This window comes from Sebastes fasciatus, chromosome 22 (assembly GCF_043250625.1).
Source record: "Sebastes fasciatus isolate fSebFas1 chromosome 22, fSebFas1.pri, whole genome shotgun sequence".
Classification (NCBI taxonomy): Eukaryota; Metazoa; Chordata; class Actinopteri; order Perciformes; family Sebastidae; genus Sebastes; species Sebastes fasciatus.
In genome coordinates, this window is record NC_133816.1 from 22,927,939 (window position 1) to 22,951,993 (window position 24,055).

At 36.8% G+C, this 24,055-nt stretch overlaps 3 protein-coding genes across 5 annotated transcripts; all 3 read left to right on the forward strand.

Annotated features, from left to right (window-relative positions):
- Positions 1-319: 319 nt before the first annotated feature.
- Positions 320-7,043, forward strand: gprin3a (GPRIN family member 3a). The gene is made up of 3 exons (XM_074624672.1): positions 320-472; positions 1,744-3,579; positions 3,862-7,043. Exons 2-3 carry the CDS (start codon positions 1,791-1,793, stop codon positions 5,175-5,177), a joined length of 3,105 nt encoding a protein of 1,034 aa, XP_074480773.1. The 5' UTR covers positions 320-472; positions 1,744-1,790; the 3' UTR covers positions 5,178-7,043.
- A 766-nt stretch (positions 7,044-7,809) lies between these two features.
- ppm1ka (protein phosphatase, Mg2+/Mn2+ dependent 1Ka) lies at positions 7,810-15,485 on the forward strand. The gene is made up of 9 exons (XM_074623520.1): positions 7,810-7,946; positions 10,754-10,921; positions 11,652-11,822; positions 11,944-12,116; positions 12,203-12,303; positions 12,539-12,704; positions 13,630-13,774; positions 13,873-14,007; positions 14,753-15,485. Exons 2-9 carry the CDS (start codon positions 10,811-10,813, stop codon positions 14,882-14,884), a joined length of 1,134 nt encoding a protein of 377 aa, XP_074479621.1. The 5' UTR covers positions 7,810-7,946; positions 10,754-10,810; the 3' UTR covers positions 14,885-15,485.
- A 2,815-nt stretch (positions 15,486-18,300) lies between these two features.
- On the forward strand, positions 18,301-22,183 carry LOC141760604 (low affinity immunoglobulin gamma Fc region receptor II-a-like). 3 transcript variants are annotated; one of them, XM_074623522.1, is made up of 7 exons: positions 18,305-18,609; positions 18,859-18,891; positions 18,984-19,117; positions 19,286-19,406; positions 20,344-20,589; positions 20,763-20,906; positions 21,329-22,183. In XM_074623522.1, exons 1-7 carry the CDS (start codon positions 18,579-18,581, stop codon positions 21,388-21,390), a joined length of 771 nt encoding a protein of 256 aa, XP_074479623.1. In that variant the 5' UTR covers positions 18,305-18,578; the 3' UTR covers positions 21,391-22,183. The 3 variants fall into 3 exon arrangements, with proteins under 3 accessions (XP_074479624.1, XP_074479622.1, XP_074479623.1); XM_074623523.1 differs by lacking the exon at positions 21,329-22,183 and having other exon boundaries at positions 18,301-18,613; positions 20,763-21,299; XM_074623521.1 differs by lacking the exon at positions 21,329-22,183 and having other exon boundaries at positions 18,302-18,609; positions 20,763-21,299.
- Positions 22,184-24,055: the final 1,872 nt, after the last annotated feature.

The following is a 24,055-nucleotide window of genomic DNA, read 5'->3' on the forward strand; positions in this document are numbered from 1 at the left end:
TTCCGTTGAAATGCACTAAAACAGAGCGTTTCAGACAGAGGGTAAATACAGGTATATTCAGACTGACAGTATGAGGAAAATAAAGGTGTTTTAAACATTACAGCGTGTAAACAAAGTGGGAAAGAGTGCAAAGACAAAGGGTTCAAATAAACAATAAAGATAAACAATATGGTGCAAATTAAACAAAGAGGGAGAGGTAGGAAGATGAAGATAAAGAGGAGGATGGAAGAGAAGGTTTAAGGAATCAGAAGAAGAAACAACCTAAGAGGAAGACAGAAGAGGAGGAGAGAAAACATGATGATGATGATGATGATGATGATGATCTCCTCCCTTTCTCCCTCCTCCTGTTATTTATTCATAAATTCATCCTCTGGTAAAGCGCCGAAGAGGAGAGCGAAGGAGCGTTACTTGGCAGGCGGTAGTCGGACACCATGATGGGATTTCCATTCTGTTGTCTTTGGACCCTGAATAGGTATGTAGAGAGATTAAATGAACTATAATATTACTTTAGTGTAGAGTTGTCTTTAAAACCCTGTAGTGAGATTACAATGAGTTAATTCTGATTTGTAGTATTTACCGTAAATGAGTTGTTATTTTTATTATTATATTCCTATTAATCCTATAATAGTGTCATTTTTTTTCTCTTCTGTATATTATATTTAATAAACTAAATTAAGTGTTTGTTAATCATTACCAAATTATTTATAAAGCTTTAAGAAATCATTTGTAAAACATTATCTACTACACTGTAGATAGATGGATCTGAAACCAAATATTAACTATTGATTAAGTATTAACTATCCATCTAAACAATGTTTATAGATGTGTTTATTAACCATTTAACAAGGTATTATAATCATAAGTTATAACTTTATAATAGCCATCCAAATAATGTTTATAGATGGTTTACAAACTAATTATTAACCATTAACAATATGTTAAACAAATATTTATCTATGTAATGTTTATAGATGTTTACAAATAATATCTTAATCATTAACAGATATATAAAATGTTATAATGTGTGCAACAATAAATTGTTAAAATAACATCAATTATAGCATTACTAATAATTGTTAACCATTATTAATTATCATTTTGCTTTTTGTTATCAGTAAGATAACTATTAACTAATTATGAATTTACCCTTTTTAAATTATGGTACATTTTGCTGGTATTACTTTTGTACTTTTACTTAATTGATATTTGGAATTCAGGACTTTTACTTGTAATGAAGTATAGATGATGATGTGTAGTAGCCTTATAACCACAAAGTTGTATGCATTTTGATAAATTGATGTGTGCGTTCAGTCAAATCAGAATAAAATTGTGTTCCAAAATCACAAGTTTGTCTTAAAGGCCTAATAGAGTCATCATTCATCTTTACACCTTTTGATTCATAGAAGGAAGAACATGTATTATGTTACTGATATTTAACATATCTAGTCATGAATGTGGACGTGTCAGTCACAGCAGGAAAATCAGATCCCGCGAGGATTCGTCTCTGTGACGGAAAATAGCTGTCGGAAACAACAGAATCACCGTTTAATGAGTTGATATTTAGATTTAAAATCTTCCTTTCTTTCATGATTTCATTCATAGTAATATAAGATGGCTTCACAGAATAGTATATCTTTACTGTTGGTACCATGACAGATGGATAATAAGCACATTTTCTACTGGTTTGATGAATGGTATATGGTATTAGGAATTATATTTGACTTGTTTTGTTTGTCTAATCAGGTGCTGATCTTCGATTTGCCAAATTCTACAAACAAAATTCTGATACCATGGAAACCTCCCCAAATATTTCTAAAAGCAAGAAGGCCGTCGTCCAATCAGAAGGCCCGATTCCAGAGGAGGCGGGGCTTGCACATGCCCTCATCAACACCGATCCCAACGCCAACTATGGGGCGGAGCCTAACTTCAACCTCAACCTCACTCTGACTTCGCCAACTAATCCTCGCCCAGCCGCCGAGACCTCGAAGCTGCACGGAGGGAACAAAAAGGATGATGGGAATAAAGGAGGCGGGGCAAAAGGAGCGGTTGCTACAGAAACCGGCAAGTCGGCGAGCACCCTGGCGAGCCCTGTGATGTCACCAGGGGAAGGAGATGATCCGCCGCGACAAAAAAGCAAAATTCCAGCTCGCTCACCAACAACCGAGGCGCCGCAAAGGCTGAAATCCCCAAACCCCAAACGTACTCCCACACTCATGGCGGCAAGTCCAAAACCCTACCAAGTGGAACAAACAACCATCGCTAGCAGCCCCAGAACAACCGAAAGACTCAAAACAGAAGTACAGAGAACTGAACCTGCAAGCGTAACAAACCCCAAACCACTTCTGACAACTGGACCGACGACAAAGACAACGAACAAGATAACAGTTACCCCAAAAATGCAAACACAAGGAAAAGAAGTTAGTCTTGAGACAGAGTCGCCAAAAACGCTTCCTGTAAGCCTGAACGTCCACAATCAGAAAGGGGATTCAAACAGTCCTAAACTTGCCAATCAAACCCCAACAATGACAACCAAAACCCCAAAACTAGACCCAGAAAGCACCACACACGACTCAAGATCTCACAGCTCCGAGACGCCGCCTGTAGGACCAAAATCGCAAAATCAGAGAGCTGAAATGGCGCTGCTCTCTGCCAAGACTCCTCGATCGAGTTCCCTAAGTCCCAAACCATCCACGCAGGGGAAAGCTTCTGGGATCAGAACCCGCGACGCATCAGGGTCCAAGGAGAATCTTGATTGTAAAGATTCAAGTGTTGGTTCTGGATCCAAAACCAGTTCCAAATCCAGTTCAAACTCTAAAGTCACGGACAGTCTGAATCCTAAAACTGGCTCAAATTCCAAAGCCAGTCCCAACTCCAAAACAGCAATGGGGTCCAAAGATAGCCTGGATTCTAAAAGCGGTTCTGCTTCCAAAACCAGTTGGGGGTCAAAGGACAGCTTGGACTCCAAAACTGGATCCAATTCCAAAGCCAGTCCCAGTTGCAGGTCCGGGATGGGTTCAAAAGATAGCCTTGATTCTAAGACTGCAACTGAAATCAACGCAAGCAAAACCAGTCCAGATTCCAAGACGGTTGTTGGTTCTAAATCTGGCATGGGGTCAAAAGACAACCTAGATCTTAAAACTCTCAAAACCAGTTCAAGTTTTAAGATGGGCTCTGAGTTGAATCACAGCTCTAATTCTGGTGTTCTCTCCAGTTCTAAACCCGGTCCGACCCGTTCAACTTCTAAACCTTCTCTGGCGGCCTCTGGCTCCAAGATGGACCTTGTTGTTTCCCCGTTGTCTTCTAGAACTGGTCTGTCTGGGTCCAAAGACAACAGCCTCAAGGCTGCAAGCTCCAGTGCTGAACTCAGTCCAGATCCTAAAGCTGGTTCATATTCTTCTAAACCTGGACCAGTTCGGTCTAGCTCAAAGTCAGCTCTGGCAGATTTGTCTCAGTCCTTGACGCTCTCACCTATACCAAGTCCAGCAAGTAGGAGTCCTGGGTCTGGTCCTGGCAAAACTCTTGGTTCTAGTCCATCTGGACCAAACAGGGAGGTCCTGAAGAGTCCCGGTTCTGCTCCAGGTAATTACATTCATTGAGTGTAACATTCTTTGGGGGATCCTTTATAAGAATTGTTGTGTTTTCGTTAGCTTAGAATGAGTCCTTCATATCTACATAGGGAGCGGGTCCTCTTCACGGAGTCCGTCATGTTGCTCCACCATGTTCTACGGTAGCCCAGAACGGACAAACCAAACACAATCTACAACCACACCACAAGATGCCGCCAAATCCTACCTTCTTAAGAAATATGAAACTTTGAAAATGCCAGTCAGTCTGTTCTCTAACATGTTTTCCTGCTTGCAGGTTCTGGTCTGATTTCAGGCCGTATGGCTCCTCTGGGAACCTCCACCCCAAAAAACAGAACCACCGTTGCCTTGACAATGATGAGAGGATCCACACCAGAGCCTGCAGCGGTTGCATTTGTCGCTGTGGAAACGAACACCAGCAGCGGTCTTACTCGGGGTCTCACCTTTGACTCTATCGCCAAGACGTCGGCGAAAACGGGCGGTGCCGACGAGGAGGAACATTTGAAACCGCCAGAGACCAAAGTGACAGCTGTAGAAGGACCGGTGGTGTCCCAGGGGGCCGTGCAAGGGGTGGATGTGACTGACAACACGGGGTGGTCGCCAGGAGATAAGAGGATAATCGGCATCCCGCTGAAACCAAGTCACCTGGGAGACGCAAATGCCATCACCGCTGGTAGCAACATCCCATCGTCAAGGGCAACGGGTGTGGAGAGTAAGAAAGAAGAGACGAAGAAGCAGGAGAGGGGTAAACAGAAAGATGTTCGAGGGGGTTCTTCTCTCTCTCCGTCATCTCCTGTCCATCATCAGCTTTCCACTCATCCAGAAACCTCCAAGACAGTAAGGGAGACGGCGACCATGACCGACCCCAGTGAGAGGCTCCCTCTTTGTGGAGGGGAGCGGAGAGAGGTGGGTGTCCAAGTGGAGGAACGCTCGGCTTCCACCAGCTCCAGCCTGCAGAGGTTAGCTCCCTCCTCCTCCTCCCTGATTGGCTCTCCCAGCTGTCAGTCAGGTAGTTTGACCTCGCCGACGCTCGCTCCGTCGCTGTGCTGCGTCCCCGCCGGGCAGCCGCCTTTCCAGCACGTCTGCAAGATAGACATCGAGCTGCACAGCCAATCGGTGCTTCCTTCGGTCGCCACCAACCGGGCTAGTTCCCTCCCCGCCTGTCTGCGTACGTACAGCTTCCAGCAGAGCCCCGCCCTCATGTCGGAGCTACGACTCGGACAAAACCAAGACGTAAGTGGTGAGAGCATCTGGGAGGATGAGGAGGAAGAGGAGAAAGTTTTAAGGGAGCAAAGCAAAGAGGAAGGGGACGAAGAGGAAAAGGAGGAGACGGCGAAGCCCCAGGAGGTGGCGTGGGACAAACAGGGGAGGACGTGGGAGGTGTACGGCGCCTCGGTGGACCTGGAGTCCCTGGGCACGGCCATCCAGTCCCACCTGGAGTCAAAGATCCGGGAGCAGGAGAAACACATCCACACTCTGAGGAAGTCCGTCTGCTCCGACAGCAGCCTCAGAGCGTATAGGATGAAGAAGATGAAGAAGAGGAGAGGAGGGATTCTGGGGTGCTGCAGGAAGGCGCCCGCTGTGGCGGACTGAGACTAGTCCAGAAAGTTAAAATCCTTCGTATACTAGACTTTAAAACACAAGTGTTCACATCTAACAGCACTTAACCTCTTCACATTATGTCTGCCTGCATGCATTTCTGCAATATTGATTACTTCAGATAGAGCAGTGATCACAAAACACACGAGTGAAAATAACATTCATACAAGTTTCATGGTGCTTTGTTTTTAGCTCGATTGTCTTTTCTCATCGCCCTGAAGGGGTTTATTTCACAACAATGACCCGCTAGCTGTCCATTATCCCGCTTATTACACGGCTACTTACTGAAGAAATCAATAGTTTGACACAAAAACGGTCAGATATCAGAGCTGCGCCCATAGCAACGGTCTGTTATACGTAGCAACGGTCTGTTATACGTAGCAACGTTCTGTTATACATAGCGACGGTCTGTTATACATAGCAACAGCCTGTTATACATAGCAACGGTCTGTTATACATAACAGCGGTCTGTTATAAAGAAATAACAGACCGCAGAACGCCGGGATTGACCAATCAGAATCGAGTATTCAACACAGCCGTGTAATAACAGCATATAAAACACATGATGTCAGCAAGGTTGTCACTAATAACATACATGTCACTATTTTTCATAAAAGTTTCATAGTACTTCCTGTTATTGAAGTGGAGCGGAGAGAACAGCAGCTCTCTAATGGTGGTAAATATTTCATCCACTTCCTTTTTAACCAAACGCTGCACAAACCACTCAAGCACTCGGGAAGAAAGACGTGTGCAAAATTCTCTGATGGGAGCACTTCACTTCCTCTATCCTCTATTCTTCCACTTTTCCTTCCTCTCATTTCCTTTTCCTTCCTTCCTCTCTCCCTTTCTTTCTTTTTGCTTTTCTTTCTTGTCCTTTTTTACATTGATTTTCCTTTCTTTTTTTCCTTTTCCGTCTTTCCCTCTCCTGTTCTTGTCTTTACTTCCCTTTCCTTTCATGTCTTCACCTCTCTCTTTCCTTTCCTTTTCGGTATTTCCCTCTCCTTTTCTTTCTTTTTGCTTTTCTTTCTTGTCCTTTTTCCCATTTATTTTCCTTTCTCTTTTTCCTTTTCGGTCTTTCCCTCCCCCTTTCTTTCTTTTCCTTTGTTTTCCTTTTCTTTCATGTCTTTTCTTTTCCTTTCATGTGTTTCTCTTTCCATTTCTTTCTTTTTAATTTTCCGTCTTTCCCTTTTTTTCTTTGTCCTTTTCTGTTTTTCCCTTTTTTTTCTTTTCTTTCTTTCTTTCTTTTCCTGTTCATTCACGTCTTCCCCTTTCACAATTTATTTCCTTTCTTTCTTTTTCCTTTTCCGTCTTTCCCTCTCCTGTTCTTGTCTTTTACTTCCCTGTCCTTTCATGTGTTCCCCTCTCTCTTTCCCTCTCCTTTTCTTTCCCTCTCCTTTTCTTTCTTTCCTTTCTTTCTTTTCCACCTTTTCCTTTTCTTTCTTGTTCTTTCCTGTTAGTTTTTTCATTTATTTTCCTTTCCCATCTCTTCCTTTCCAGTTGTTTCCTCTCCTTTCATGTCATGTTTCATTCTTCTTTTTTTTCCTTTTCCCTCTTTCCCTCTCTTTCTTTCTCTTTTCTTCCCAGTCTTTCTTTTTCTCTCGGGTCACTGCACTCTTCATCATAGACATTAATTGATGCAGTAGCAGGATTGTACTGGTTTTTGTACAGTTTTTCTGCTTTATTATTGTACTATTCATGTTGCTTGGTTTACTTTTAGTCCCGTTTCCTCTCCTACTTCCTCCTCGATTTGTACCCGTTTCCTCCTCTTCCTCATCTCACTTTCCCTCCATTATCACTGCAGTGGAGTCATGTTGTTGACGGAGCGCCGGGTTGCTTCTCTGAATTATTCAGAAACATTAAAGTCACGCTCATGTTAACAACCGAGTCTCTCCGCCATGTTTTATTCAGTCTGTGCTTCAGATACTCTGAGGTCACACATACGGGGCTTTAGTATTCTTAAAAAACAAAGGTCGGTAATTCAAAATTATTAATTAAAAAAAAAATTCACTCAGTTTTTCGCCTAATTAATCAATTGTTTCAGCTCTAATTCTACATTTTCATGTTTTGCATGTAAAAAATAATTATTTGTAAATTTACACTAGTAACTAAAGTAGTAGTATACACACATATATGTATATATATATATACATATATGTGTGTATATATATACACACATATATATATGTATATATGTATATATATACATATATATGTATATGTATATATATACACATATGTACATATATATGTGTATATATATACATATATATATATGTATATATGTATATATATACATATATATTTACATATATATTTATATTTATGCCACATTTTATTAATTAATTAATGGCTGCATTTATTTTTAATATTACTTTTTTGCTGCATTTAATGAAAGATTTATTTATTTATCAAGTCATTCATTTATTTATTTATTTTATTTTACTAGTTTGTTTTATTTAAACAACAACAGAGGGGAAAGGTAGAGAGAGGTAGAGAGAGAGAGAGAGAGAGACTCCACAATCCTACTTCCGGTTCTGGCTTGGCGCCAAAATCAGACACACCCTCTCCACGATGACGTCAGGACCAAGCTCAGGTTCTGATTGGACGGCTGCGTCAGTGCCCTCGAGCCCAGCCTCCCCCTGTGATCTCAACAGCTACAGCGCGAGGAGGGCGATCAGGCAGCTGCTGCAGCTGAAGGACAACCTGTTGCCACGGAAACAGCACCGGCGGGAAAAATTACCAATAAAAGAAAAGAAGAAGAAGGTGAGTTTTTGTAGCTGCCATTTTGACTTAAGTCTCTTGTTAACCATTAATGTTTTAATGGCTTTAAAATCAGTTCAGTGACTTTATTATTTAGTTTTCTATATCTAGTTAGTGTCTTTTTTCTGGTATATTTATTATTTTACTTCTATAATACTGCTATCTAATTTATTAAATGTATTTATATCAGGTACAATGTACAAAAATTGTAACTACTCTTGGTATATAAAAGAAATAGACTTCATATATTTCTGCAGTATTTTTTTATATATATATACTGTGTATATAACACGTAATTTTAAAATCTAAAATGATATAAAATAGACTCCTCATATATGTCTGCAGTATATATATATATATGTATATATATATAATAAATTTGAATTCAAAATATAAAATGATATAAAACAAAATAGACTTTTCTCATATTTCTGCAGTATTTTATTTTTTTATATATAATAAATTTAATTTTAAAATCTAAAATTATATAAAATAGAGTTTTCTCATATATTTCTGCAGTATTTTATTTTTATATGTATATAATACATTTATTTTAAGATGTAAAATAATATAAAAAATATGCTTTTCTCATATGTTTCTGCAGTATCTTATTTTTTTATATATAATACATTTGAATTTAAAAACTAAAATGATATTTAAAAAATAAACTTTCATATATTTCTGCAGTATTTTATTTTTATATATAATACATTTAACTTTAAAATCTAAAATGATATAAAATAGACTTTTCTCATATATTTCTGCAGTATTTTATTTATATATATATAATAAATTTAATGTTAAAATCTAAAATTCGCTGAAAAATAGACCTTTCTCATATATTTCTGAAGTATTTTATTTTTATGTAAATATATATATATATATAAAATAATTCAATTTTAAAATCTTGAATGATATAAAATAGACTTTTCTCATATTTCTGCAGTATTTAATTTATATATATATTAAAATAATATTTATAATAATATTTAATCATTTTATTGTATATATATAATATATATAGAATACATTTAATGTTAAAATCTAAAATGATATAAATAGACTTCTCATTTATTTATGCAGCATTTTATTTTTATATATATAATAATTTAAAATTATCTAAAAATAGACTTCCCTCTCATTTGATTTTAAAATCATTTCCATAAAAAGCTAATCTATACAAAAAAAGAAAGCGGATGTTTTGTTGTTATGCTGAACTTGTATATTGGTATGTGGCTCAGTGTCAGTGTCAGTATGTGTAACCTTTTTGGTCCACTCATGTGCATTGTTCTGTTTTGTCAACAACAAGCAGTCACATGTGTTCCAGTGTGTACAATCTGTTCTGGAGTGCCACGTAAAGGTCATCACACACTGATTACATGAAGTTAAACCTCTCTGACGTGTGTTTCTTGGCTGAGGTTGAATCCAGATATTTCATCAGCTGGTGAAGCGATCAATGTTCTGTTAGTATTGATTACCAACACAGCTTTATTTAGTCTGACAGCGTGGCACAAGGTAAAGACTGCGTCACAGGGAAATGGAGGAAAGGTGACACTGGGGGAAAGTAACTAAGTACATTTACTTACTCGTACTTTACTTGAGTATTTCCATTTTATGCTACTTTATACTTCTAATCCACTACATACTATGAAATAAGATATTCTAAAGTTAGCACATTAATGCATCAATAATTATAATATAATATTATGATATCAATTATTCTGAAATGGGCCATTCTGAATAATGAGAACTTTTACTTTTGGTACTTTAAGTTTATTTTTTTTGCCTACATTTTTAAGTCATAATTTTGAATAAATAATACATCCACAGAGCTTTTAGAAATGTGCTAAAAACAATTCTGATTGTAAATTTTAAAACATTTTTTAAATTTTGGCGGGTCCAAAATGAATGTCTTATTTATCTCTGTGGAAAATATCTGACTTCATAATGACAACTTTTACTTTTGGTACTTTAAGTTTATTTTGATTGATAAGATTTTTAAAATAAATATATATATAATATATACATTTATTTTAAAAGATATATTTTTTTTATTTAGATATAAATATATATATATATATATATATTTATATCTAAATAAGAAATATACACTTTAAATAAATAAAAATATATATTATTATTATTATTAATATTTAGAAATATATTTAAAATAAATAATACATCCACAGAGCTTTTAAAAAGGTGCCGAATAATAGTATCGCGTTTTAAAATTAATCATTTAAAAAAAAATTGTCGAGTCCAAAATAAATATTTTGGCTATCTCTGTGGAAAATATCTGACGTTTGGCACCTTTAATACTTTTATACTTGTAACAGTGTATTTCTACACTGTGATATTGCTACTTTTGCTTAAGTAAAAGATCTGAGTACTTCTTTAACTACTGTGTATAATACAGCATTTTTGTGTTTGTTTCAAATTATGCTTTAATTTTTCCCCTTAGTGTAGTACCCATCCTTTCAAAATAAAAGCTCTAGTTGTGGTTTTATATTATTTTAAAAGGTGTTTCTTTTCAAATGAGCACAGTATTTTTAGAGCTCGGCCCTGGCGGGTGACTTGTAACGGATACGAGGCGGCGTGCTGCTGAATGGTGGAGGTCTATTTGTGGCGTACGCTCACACCCACTCATACAGAGATGATGATTGGAAGGTGTGATAGAAATAAGATATAGGATCCTTAATGTTAATGTCAAGGATTAAATTCCCAAATGTTGTCAACAGCTGACCATCCTCTTTTCTTCTTCTTCCCAGAAATATTATAAAACATCTCTATACTTATACTTATTATTGCAGAACCCCGCTGCCCGGCCAGGTGTTTCCTCCACAGCTGTTGAAGACAAGAAGTCAGCCATGTCGTCTACAGTTCTGCTCAATCTGCTGCGATGCAGTCGCTCCACCGCCGCCAGACAAACCTTCCTCGCCGTACGCTCCTCGCCAGAAACCTCCACAGCTTCCGGGCAGGTCAATCTACATTTACATATACATGTACTCAAGTACCGACAGTGGTTTATTTCACAGCAATGACCCGCCAGCTGTACATTATCCTGCTTATTACACGGCTACTTACTGAAGAAATCAATAATTTGACACAAAAACGGTCCTCCAGAGTCCGACATCAGAACTGCGCCCATAGCAACGGTCTGTTATACATAGCAACAGTCTGTTATACATAGCAACGGTCTGTTATACATAGTGACGGTCTGTTATACATAGCAACGTTCTGTTATACATAGTGACGGTCTGTTATACATAGCGACGGTCTGTTATACGTAGCAACGGTCTGTTATACGTAGCAATGGTCTGTTATACATAGCGACAGTCTGTTATACATAGCAACGGTCTGTTATAAAGAAATAACAGACATGATTGATCAATCAGAATCAAGTATTCAACAAAGCTGTGTAATAATATAATAAATGATAATAACACCTTGAAAGGACCCATTCTGCATAACGAGCACTTTAACCATTCAATACTTTTAGTACATTTTGCTGATAATACTACTTATATACTTATACTTATATATCATAATACCACCCAATCCTACCAGACTGCACTGTGAATTTAGCTAATTTAATTTTAGTTGTCACTCAATTCCCAGAATTTAATACTCAGAACATTCAAAACATTGCTCATACCCTTAATTTAATTAATTAATTAATAGTTAATTGTCTGATTGGTCGCCCTGCAGGTGGGCAACGCTTCGTTAGGGATGGCGGGCGTGCGGCGGGCCAGCGGGTCGGCTCGCTTCGACAGCGGCGGCCGGCCGGTCACCTGGGACTCATTCGGTATCTGGGACAACAGGATAGAAGAACCGATACTGCTGCCCTCCAGTATCAGATACGGGAAACCCATTCCACAGGTACCTGGACTGATGGATGGATGGACAGATGGATGGATGGATGGATGGACAGATGGATGGATGAATAGATGGATGAATAAGTGTATGAATAGACAATGATACGATGAGTTAACCCTTTCAGGTCAGTCTGTCCCGGGTCGGCAGCGCGTCCATTCTGGGTCTCAGGAAGCAGAACGAGGACCGTCTCCGCTTCGCCCGTATCCATGACAACCTGCTGTACTTCGCCGTGTTCGACGGCCACGCCGGCCCGCACGCTGCCGACTACTGCTACACCTTCATGGAGAAGTTCATCAGGTTGAATATTATTATTAGTATTATTATATTAATAATACTTATAAACTATTAAACTATAAAAAATGACTGATTTTTTTTTTGTGCAGAGACGCTCTGGAGGAGGACGACGACCTGGAGAAAGTTTTAAAGAAAGCATTTTTAGACGTTGACAAGGCTCTACACACACATCTCAGCTACTTCAACAATGGTGAGACACACAAACACACAAGTAAAGAAGTAGTACTACTTACTAGATGGTACATTTTATGAGTACATTTTATGTTTACTGCTTGGTAAGTTGTGAAAGAGCATTCAAATATCTGAAAACGTACCTCAAAGTACTGAGTATGTAATACTACAAAATACATACTAAGAACCTAGAATGTAAAAAAATGCTCTACTAAATATTCATCGAGCGTCCATCCATCCATCTTCCTCCCCAGCCTCCTTCCTGTCAGCCGGCACCACGGCGACAGTTGCTATGCTACGTGACGGTGTGGAGCTGGTGGTCGGTAGCGTCGGCGACAGCCGGGCGATGCTGTGCAGGAAGGGACAAGCCAACAAGCTCACCAGAGATCACACGCCGGATCGTAAGGACGAGAGACACAGGTACACACTGCTACTGGTACTAATACGGTTACTACGGCTAATAGGTTACGTGGGGAAAAGTTTTTAGAAGGACTTGAAGGGAAAATAGTGCTAAAACATATGTACTTTGACCAAAATGTGAATGTTCGGATTTGAATACATAAAGTAGTAGTATATATTTCAATCGTTTACACAGAAAATTCTTGGGATTTGGTAAAAGAAATAGGTCCAAATGTAGTTCTGGTCCAGAGTGAACAGAGCAGAATAAAACCAGTGGAGCAGCAGGGTTCAGGTTGTGGAGTATAAATAGACTCTACGGTATGTTGGACCAGTTTGGGTTTCCCTTCAGCTGGTGTTACGTAACACCCATACACATGTGATCCCTTCAGTCTGTGAACTATAAACACATAAGACCAGGGGTCACTGACTTATTTTAAAGGTACAATCATATTAATATCATAAAACGTGTCGCGCCAAATACCAGAATTTAAACATAGGAGCCGGACCTGCTCCAAAAATCAGGAGGTAGGTTGTAGTAGCCTACAACAGACAATAACTACTATTACTCGTATCGGTACTGGGTATCAGCGAGTACCCAAATGTAAGTACTTGTACTTGTACTCGGTCTGAAAAAAAGTGGTATCGGTGCATCCCTATTCAAAACCTTACTTAAAGTATGTAATCAGCAAAATGTATTGTCAGACCCTGCTGCAGTAAAACGAGAAGTTTTCTAAAGGGAGTCTGTTGCTCAGAAACACTACCACTGTTGTCCACAGGGGGCGCCAAAATCCACACAAAATGAAAGTTCTTCGTAGTAGCTTTAAGTTAAAGTATGTAAATATTAGCAGCAGAATGTAAAAAGTATTGATAGTGTAGTAAAATGTTGTACTTAAGTACTTGAGTAAATGTACTTTCCACCACTGACTGTGTGTGTATGTGTGTTCAGGATCCAGAGGTTCGGCGGCTTCGTGACGTGGAACAGCGTCGGTATCGCCAACGTTAACGGGCGGCTCGCCATGACTCGCAGCATCGGAGACTTCCACCTGAAAACCAGCGGCGTCATCGCTGAGCCGGACACGCAGCGAGTCACCGTGAGTCTCGCTGTGCAGCATCATCAGATCTATGAAAACTTGATGTTCAACCTTTATATCCGTCGATGGGTTAAGATTATATGTGAGGTTCTCTGCAGGTCAAGCACGGCAGCGACTCCTTCCTGGCTCTGACCACCGACGGCATCAACTTCCTGCTGAGCGACCAGGAGATCTGTGATGTCATCAACCAGTGCCAAGACCCCACAGAGGCTGCTGACGTCATCGCTCAGCAGGTACCTGAGTTACAAGTCAAGCTTTTCATCCAAACGAAAACAAACATACATTTGTGAGAAAAACACAAATTTATGGCGAAAAAAATAATATTCTCTGAGATTATAGTAAAAAATAATCCGAAATTTATGAGAAAAAAACAAATATCCTCTGATTATAAAGTCGTAAATTTACGAGAAAACGATGAATATTCTCTGAGATTATAAAGACATAAATTTCTGGGGAAAAAATCTGAAATTTACGAGAAAAAAACAAACAAATATTCTCTGAGATTATAAAATCATAAATTTGCGAGAAATAACTCAGAAATTTACTAGAAAAAAACTACTTGGTGGAAAAGTTTGTGGTTTGGGTTAAAATAAATATGTTTCTTACGTAAAATAAGTCTGTTTGTTACGTAACTTGCGTTAGTAAAGTATGAAAATTACAGAACAAAACTAAGGCAAAATATGTCAACGTTGACTTGATTTCACACGGAACGGGAAGTCATAAATTTGCAAGAAAAAACACAAATTTATGAAACAAAAATTAATATTCTTTGAGATTATAAAGACATAAATTTGTGAGAATAAACTCACAAATTTAAGAGAACATTTTTTTATATATTCTGAGATTATAAAAAATATATGTAGAAAATATGAATATCATTTTGTGCATTTTAATAGATTGCATGTGTACAGTTAAGCAACGATATAATACAAAGACTGAATGTAAGTAAACAACAAATAATGTGTGTTTTTTTTAAAGGCGCTGCAGTACGGCTCGGAGGACAACGCCACCATCATCATCGTCCCTTTCGGAGCGTGGGGGAAACATCAGAGCTCCGCTGCCGTCTACAGCATGAGCAGAAACTTCACCTCAAGTGGGAGATGGTCATAAAACGACACATACACACATAACACATAACATTTTCTTTTTTTTTTAAATCCAAAATTATCAGTAAGACACCCAGAATTCATCTGACGACGGGTCGCGACCCATCGGAGAATCCACAGTAACGCTTTAGCTTTAGCTTTAGCTGCTCACCAGTGTATATATTAATATATTGTACATACAGAGAGGTTTGCATGTCTGTTAAATTTGTTAATCTGTGTGCTTTGCGTTTGCGTTTAGACAAAACATTTAACATCCTCCTGTATTTTTGTCACGTTGACGGCAGATTGGTTTCGTTTTTAGTTGAGTTTTGTGCTCAGTTTTTTTTCAAGAACACTTGAAAACAGGTTTGTTTATTTACAACAAATTATGTTTATGTTACAAAATTGCCAGTTTTATGTCGTGAGTAACCAAAGAAGACACCATGTGTGACAAATACTACATGAAGAAGTAGAAGCCAAAGTAAAACCTGCCAATAACTGCACCTTGTTTATTGCTCTGTAATGATTCTGTCTGGTGTTTTATTTCTTAGTGTAGCTGTTAATAGAGCTGCTCAGCCAAACTACCATGTATAAAGTAATAAAATAAATATCTCTATTACACAAAATTATGTTCATATTTTCTCTAATTATATATTTAAAATCAGTTTTTTGTCTCATCAGGCCTCTAAAAGTCTCTAAAATTAAACATTTGAGCAGAAAAAAAATATTCTCTGAGATGAAAACAAATCCGAAATGTCCGGAAAAAAACCCTGAATATTCTCTGATTATAAAGTCGTTAATTTGCAAGAAAATACTTACAAGTTTAGTGGAAAAAAGAGAATATTCTCTCAGATTGTAAAGTCGTAAATTTACAAGAAAAAAAATATATATATATTTATATTTGCGAGACAAAACTCCCAAATTTACGAGAAAGAAAAAAACAAATATTCTTTGGGATTATGAAGTCATAAATTTACACAAATTTACGAGGAAAAAAAACAATATTCTCTGAGATCATAAATTCATAAATTTGCGAGAAAAAAACAAAAATGTACGAGAAAAAAAACATAATATTCTTTGAGATAATAAATTCATATATATTCAGAAAACAAATCACAAATTTATTAGAAAAAAACGGATTATAAAATAAAAAAATTGGTGAGAAAGAACTCACAAATATTCGAGAAAAATTATATTTTATTATAATTAATTATATACTGTATAATTATGTTTTCTGAGATTATAAAAAAATAGAGAAAATATGAACAACATTTTGTGTATTTTAAGATTTCTGTATTCACAGTAAAACTCTTATCTAAAACTCTATAAATGGACCATCTCTTATGTCAGTTATCGGATTATATGTGTTTTTTTAACGAGACACTGAATCGTCTACCGGGCTCCAGACCTCTGACCTTTGACCCCTGACCTCCCTGTGGCGACGGATGAGATGAATCTCTGTTCAGGGACGAATAAAGTTCAACATGTTAAACTTCACTCTGTTTCTCTGTTTTCTACAGAACTGTGTCAACTTTATGCAGATTTTGTGTCTTCAAATTCACTAACGCACAGTGATGGTATTAGTACTTTTACTGCAGTAAAGGATCAGAACACTACTGTACAGCAGGTAGTTGATATGTGTCAAGTTACCTGTAAGATCAGCTGGTTTCCCTCTCAGGTGTCCAACAGGAATCTGTGTGATGAGGCGTTCAGGTGTCGTCGGGTAAATATAGAAACCTCTGAGATTCCTAAACTTCCTGCATGTGACCACAAGGTGACACTGAACACACACACATACACACACACACACACCAGAACTTGACCCAGTAAACCGTGTGACCGCCTGCGTGTGTGCTGACCTTCATAAAATGTTGTGATGTCAGAGTGTGTGTGTGTGTGTGTGTGTGTGTGGGTACACACAACAAGGTTGACCAACACACATAAGACAAATAATACATAATAAAAAAAAGTATAAGAATTAAAAAACAATAAGTAAATAAAAGAATTAAACAAAAGAATTTAATAAAAAATATGTAATACATTTAAAATGAAATATTAATAATAAAGAAATGTGAATAAATAGAAATAAATAAATAATAAAATAAAGTCACAAACCAGATTCCCAGTGCCTACTTATATCTCTGTGATCACGTTAATTCAACAAACATATTTCTTTTTCTTTCTTTTTTTTAATTGTGCTAAATATATAGTACGTTTTAAGTAAAATTTGAATAATAAAGAAATATGAATAAATAAATTAATAAAATATATTGATCCTGCCCCCACATTGATAAAAAAAACACTTTTCTTTTCTTTTTTTTAATTCTTTTTTTTTATTGTTTCCTTAAGAAAAATAACAATCTAAACCTAAAAAAATTAACTAAACCATAACAAATAAAGTAATTTGTAGATATAATAACAAATAGTAACCGTAAACTGAAAAACAAAATATTTAAAAATGAGAGGAGACAAAAACTTTAATTAGAAGAATTTTAAAAATAAGTAGATAAAAAAAGAATAAATAAAACAAAATATGAACAATAAATATGAATAAATAAATAAATAAATCAGATTCTCAGCACATACTTATATCCCTGTGATCCCGCATCTTTTTTCTAACAAAAAGGATTTGCGCTGGTTCGCCACTTTGAAATATTTCAAAGTTTGAGAACGACTGGAACAGACTGCTGTTAGTTTTAAACCGTGTTGCTGTAGTTACTGTGAGTCACCAGTAGATAGAGATAATTATATGCACAATAAACAAAGATTGATGCTCTGATGCAAAAGGAACACATTTATATTTTTTGTTTTCATGATGGTGCAGCCATATACATATACACATATATATGTGTGTATATATATACACACATATATATGCATGAACAGCATTACATATCTCCAGTGGTAGCAGAAGTACTCAGATCCTTTACTTAAGTAAAAGTATGAATACGACACCATAATAATACTCTGTTACAAGAAAAATATCCTATATTCAAACTCAGAAGTAAAATCTCAAAAGTATTAGCATCAAAATATATTTAAATATTTGATAAAATCTAATAAATAAATTAAAGTGAAAAAGAATTAAATAAATGTAATAAGTATATATATATTATTATTTTTTTTAAATTAAATAAATTTGATAAGTGTATATATATTATTATTTTTATTATTATTATATATATTTATTATATTTATTGATGCATTAATGTGTTCATTGCTTTAATGTTGCAGCTGGTAAAGGTGTTTTAATTACTTAATATACTGCTGGGTAGTTTAATCTATAATAATACATCATCATAATATATTTTAATATCAGATACAATTTAATAAATAAATTAAAAACAAAAATAAATACATTTAATAGGTATATATTATTATTATTTTATTTATATATATATATTTATATATATATTATTTATTTATTTATATTTATGGGTAGTTTAATCGATAATAATACATCATAATTTATAAGTTGATTATATTTTGTTTTGATGAATTGAATCTGCAAAGTTATTAAATAAATATAGTGGAGTATAAAGTACAATATTTCCCTCTGAGATGTAGTGGAGTCGAAGGATAAAGTAGCATAAAATGGAAATACTCAAGTACAGTACAAGTACCTCCTAATTGTACTTACATGTAAGTGCAGTAGTATCTGTCTCCACCTCTCTGTCAGTCTGTCTGCCTGTCTGTCTGTCAGTGTGCAGCAGGTCAGGATGGAGGTGGCAGCTCTCTCTCTGCTTCTGTGTAAGTAACATTCAACTAGATATCATCCTGTTTTCTACTGTAAATACATTTTTAATTCTATATTTCTATATTTAATTAATAACAGGTGTGATTTGTGCCTCTTCTTACTGAACATTCTGCTCTTTTATTCTTGTTTTGGACTGAAAGCATGAATGTAAACATTAATTTTCTGTGTTAATCTTGTTGTCTTTCACGTTTTTTAAGATAAGAATAAGAAAGGTTGACTATATTTATTCCTGTCTGGTTTAGTGCTGAACTGTCTGGATTCTGGTTCTGCTCGAGGTAAGATTACAACTCATTATATAATTACATATATAATAATATTAATACAATAACAACTTAATGGTGATTTAACATTAAAGACTTTCCTCCAGTGTCTCTGACAGTTTCCCCTAAAAGATCACAGTTCTTTAAATACGACCGTTTCTCTGTGAGCTGTGAGGAAGAGGAGCAGAGGGAGGAAGAGGAGGCTGGTTGGAGAGTGATGAAGAGGACGGAGGATGGAGAGGTTTGTCTGGAAAAACAGATTCATCAACAATGTTGCTAAAGTATTCAGATACTTTCTACTTTGTATTTGTTAGTATGTCCAAATTGGTGAATAAAGCGGGTAAAAAAGTACAGTTCAAATACCTCAAATGTGTACTTAAGTACAGTATTTCCGTCCGTCCCCCTTCAGGTGCGTCCATGTCCGTCCTCCTGCTTCATCACAGCTGCCTTCCCCGCCACAGACAGCGGAGAGTACTGGTGTGAAACTGGACCGGGAGCGACCAGTAACACCGTCAACATCACCGTCACTGGTACGATCAATAACTTGGCCTTTACATATAGTAAATATCAACAGCACTGATCGGATTCTGACAGAAATTTTAACAAAAACAATGTTAATAATCAGTTAATTGTCAAAAGTTATTTGTCTTAAGCAAAAATTTTTTAAATATTCTCAAATTCCAGCTTCTGAAACGAGTAGATTTTCTGTTTTATCTTATCTTAACTGAACATGTTGGACGTTACCTTCAGCTACTTGTTCTCCCATGTTCACATTTTATAGACAAAAAAATAATCAAGTCATTAATAGAAAAAAGAATCTCCAGATTAATTGATAATGAAAATAATAATACGTTTCTGATCTCATGAAAAGATTAATTTTTAGAGATGTCTCTGTAGCAGTTTTGTGTCTCTTTCTGGTCTTTGTGTGTCTCGTGGTAATTTTGTGTCTCTTTGTAGTTGTTTTGTGTCACTTTAGTTGTTTTGTGGTTGTTTTGTGTCTCTTTGTCATTGATTTGTGTCTTTGTGTAGCAGGCTTGTGCCTCTTTCTGGTCTTTTTTTGTCTTGAGGTCATTTTGAGTGTCTTCCTGGTTGGTACGTGTCTCTTTGAGGGACATTTCGTAGGGGAAGGCCCCTGACACTTTGGGCCCCTGGGCTTGTGCCCGTTAGGCCCGTTCACTAATCCATCCAACCATGGTTAAGAGAATCATCAGACATGATTACTTGCTCTTTGTAACTGTAACTCTGTTTAACAAACTGTGTTTTAAGCAAACTCAGAAATCACAACATCCCAGCTTTAAAAATGGGTTTACAATGAACCGTGTTCCGTCTGACAAGTCTGACACTGCTTCATCTTCAGGGATCACGCACCAAAATGAGAGTTAACAAGCCCTATGTGATAAAGATGATATCAGAGGTGAACAGTGTAGTATCAGCCTCTTATATATGATGTACTGTATTTACTCTCAGCTGGCTCAGTGATCCTGGAGAGTCCTGTCCTTCCTGTGATGGAGGGAGACAACGTGACTCTGAGCTGCAGAACCAAGACGGCTTCCTTCAACCTCCCGGCTGGTTTCTATAAAGATGGCCTCCTCATCAGGATCAGCTCTACAGGAAACATGACCATCCACAGTGTTTCTAAAGCGGATGAAGGACTCTACAAGTGTGAAGTCTCTGGAGCCGGAGGATCACCAGACAGCTGGCTGACTGTCAGAGGTGAGGAGGCTTTAAAGTTCAGTGTTATCTCTCTTTTTTTACTTAAACTTCAACTTTAATTGCTAATTTAGTCATGGATATTTACAGTTATAGAGAAATTGTCAAATTTGAAACCAAGTTTTCAACGGCTTTAAAGTCGAGAACCGTCTCTCAGATTAAGTGTCTCTCTGCAGCGCCACCTACAGGCCGGGATCCTCCACCTCCACCTCCACCTCCATCCTCCACCATGCTGTCCGTGGTGCGTCACCTGGTGGTGGGCACTCCCTACCTGCTGGCCACCATCTTACTGGGACTCATATACAGAGACAGAGCGAGAGGTGAGAACAGCACTAAAGAAACACAGTTTCTTTCCGTACGTATTTCACTTAGTTTACGTACTTAATTTAAGGGCAACCATGACGTTTTTTCCTAAACCTAACTGCAACTGTTACCGTAGTAAAAGCCTAAAATGTGTCCTCGTAATGTCATGCTAAAATATGCCTTCCCGTGAGACCGGGATGAACCATTCGACTACCAAATACCTCTCAGAATTTTTAATTAATTAGTGACCTTTAGAGGTGCTGGTAGGTGGACAGAGCCAGGCTAGCTGTTTCCAGTCTTTATGCTAAGCTAAGCTAATTGGCTCCTAGCTGTAGCTTCATATTTACCGTACAGTATCGATCTGAACGTCTAACTTCTTGTCGAGAAAGTGCCATTTTCTGTTGTTTTTGAATGTTTTTTTGTTTTTTTTGTTTTACAGAGCAGCATACCAGCAAAGCAACACGAACATCTAATGATGTCATAATGGAAATGGCTGCATGAAATCCCAAAACCAATATGGCGACGGCCGAAAACCAACATGGTGACGGCCAAAAACCAACATGGTGACGGCCAAAAACCAACATGGCGACGACTTAAAACCAAGATTGTGATGGCCAAAAACCAAGATGGCGACGGCCAAGAACCAACATGGCAACGGCCAAAAACCAACATGGCGACGACTTAAAACCAAGATTGTGATGGCCAAAAACCAAGATGGCGACGGCCAAGAACCAACATGGCAACGGCCAAAAACCAACATGGCGACGGCCAACAACCAACATGGCTACGGCCAAAAACCAACATGGCGACGGGCCAACAACCAAAATGGTAATCGCCAAAAAACAAAATGGTAATCGCCAAAAACCAACATGGCAAAGGCCAAAAACCAACATGATGAAGACCAAAAACCGACATGGCGACGGTCATGAACCAACATGGCGAAGACCAAAAACCAACATGACGAAGACCAAAAACCAACATGGCGAAGGCCAAAAACCAACATGGCAAAGACCAAAAACCAACATGACGAAGACCAAAAACCGACATGGCGACGGTCATGAACCAAGTTGGCGACTGCCAAAAACCAGGATGGCGGTGGCCAAAAACCAAGATGGCGGTGGCCAAAAACCAACATGGCGACGGCCAAACAACCAACATGGCGAAGGCCAAAAACGAAGTTGGCGCTGGCCAAAAACCAGGATGGCGATGGCTAAAGAATGAAAGAAAACAAAAGTTTTCCTGTTTAATTCCATTCTTATTTTAAATTCATTGGATTAAACATTGTCTGTTTATAGATGTTGTTATTTGTTTTTTATATTTATGTTTTGTCATTCAGTTTTTAATATTTTTGATGTCTATGTGTGAGTTTTGCTGACATGGAAAATAAACAATTCTTTGTTAGTTACTCGGCTGTTTATAAATAGAGTCTGAAACCTCCTCGTGGCGTTTGGGCGTCTGGTCGCTGGCGCCGTGGCGAAGCGCCGACTGTTTCCATGGTAGCGGAACACAGGACAGGAAGTAAACAGCCGTTTTGAGGTGCCTGCTTGTGGTTATCAAGCAGTCAGTTACTGTTGCTGTTAAGTAATCATAGGTGGAAGAAGTATTCAGATCTTTTACTGCAGTAAAAGTACTAATACCACACTGTAGAAGTCCTGCATTCCAAACCTTACTTCAGTAAAAGTACTAAAACCACACTGTAGAAGTCCTGCATTCCAAACCTTACTTCAGTAAAAGAAGGTAAAACACCAGTTTTAGTATTTTATCTGATGTTTCTGGATTAATATTAAGCTGCATTAATGTGTTGCATTTGAACTCCTTTACCTTTACCACAGTATAAATACAGTATAGATTGTTCTGTAAGTACATAACAGAATATAAAGTTAAACATTATTATATGGAAACAAACATCCCCCACAGAGAGATCTTATCTCTCATGCTGGTAAAAAGAGCAGCAGGTTTTCTGCTAAACGCCGTTTCACATCTAACAGGAAGGAAACTCACAGTGAAACTTCAAGCTGCTGTATGAAGGCGAACAAAGATTGAGGTGTTGCTTTGTTCCTGCTTCTCTGTTCATGTTATGTAACGGACGTATATGTGTGAACTATTATACTGCATTTAGGTGGTGAAGTGAGTCTGTAAACTGTTGACACATGCTGCGTTCAACATCCTGATTCTAACAGCGTTTAACCTGGACACACTGAGAAAGGTGACAGAAATATGTAGATTTAAAGATGTCAATTAACTCCTGCATACTATCTTCTAATATTAAATCAAAACTTACAAAATTACATATATAATTTGTCATTAAAACGTAGAATCAGAATCATCTCAAGCAGCAACAACAGTAAAGAGGTCAAAGGTCACAGTCACAGATAAAACGTTTTGAAAGCTTTTTGTTAATAATAATAATAATAATAATAATAATAATAATAATTATAATATTAATAATAATAATAGTTATTTAATAGTTCAAAACCAATAAAATGATTCCTTGACAGTAAGGAAAATAGAGGCTTGCATGAGGAAAACATGCATGTAAGTTATTCAAGTAACAAGAACACAGTCTGACGTCCCACTGGCGCCTTCTGGAGGCGTTAATGTTCAGTGCACCTCATTATATTCTTAGAGACGAAACAAATCACTTTTTAAATATGTGTTTTTTTTCTGTGATTTTTTTTCTCACTGCAAAACAGATTTTAATTAATTGAATAATTAAAGATTTTTTCTGTGTGTGTATATTTTGTAGTGCTAAATACTGTGTTTTCTTAAATACTTTTATTATACTTTAATATTTAATCATCGATCATCGATTGACAGCTTTAATTGCTTTACATAACAGAATATAATATATATTAAAATATTAAAAATATATTTTGAAAAATATATTCACTACTGCATTAAAATACTCTTATGTGTCGAATAACATAATATACTATATTAATGTAACACTCTGAAAGGAGCCATTCTGCATTAAAAAAAATATAAAAAATAAAAAAAATGTTCTCTAACAACCTTAAAAACCCAAACAGTAGCCTAAATATTGATAAAATGAAGCTAAACATGTTAGTAAAAAAGTTAGTAGTGCAAAGCACAATGTACAAAAAATATATATATATATGTAATAAATATATATGTAATATATATATGTATATATATATATTACATA

Coding starts and splice junctions, on each gene's coding strand:
- ppm1ka (XM_074623520.1), top strand. CDS start 10,811: ATGTCGTCTACAGTTCTGCTCAATCTGCTGCGATGCAGTCGCTCCACC. Junction 11,823..11,943: donor ACGGGAAACCCATTCCACAG/GTACCTGGACTG, acceptor TAACCCTTTCAG/GTCAGTCTGTCCCGGGTCGG. Junction 12,304..12,538: donor TCTCAGCTACTTCAACAATG/GTGAGACACACA, acceptor CTTCCTCCCCAG/CCTCCTTCCTGTCAGCCGGC.
- LOC141760604 (XM_074623521.1), top strand. CDS start 18,579: ATGGAGGTGGCAGCTCTCTCTCTGCTTCTGT. Junction 18,892..18,983: donor GGATTCTGGTTCTGCTCGAG/GTAAGATTACAA, acceptor ACTTTCCTCCAG/TGTCTCTGACAGTTTCCCCT. Junction 19,407..20,343: donor CGTCAACATCACCGTCACTG/GTACGATCAATA, acceptor ATTTACTCTCAG/CTGGCTCAGTGATCCTGGAG.
- gprin3a (XM_074624672.1), top strand. CDS start 1,791: ATGGAAACCTCCCCAAATATTTCTAAAAGCAAGAAGGCCGTCGTCCAA. Junction 3,580..3,861: donor GAGTCCCGGTTCTGCTCCAG/GTAATTACATTC, acceptor TCCTGCTTGCAG/GTTCTGGTCTGATTTCAGGC.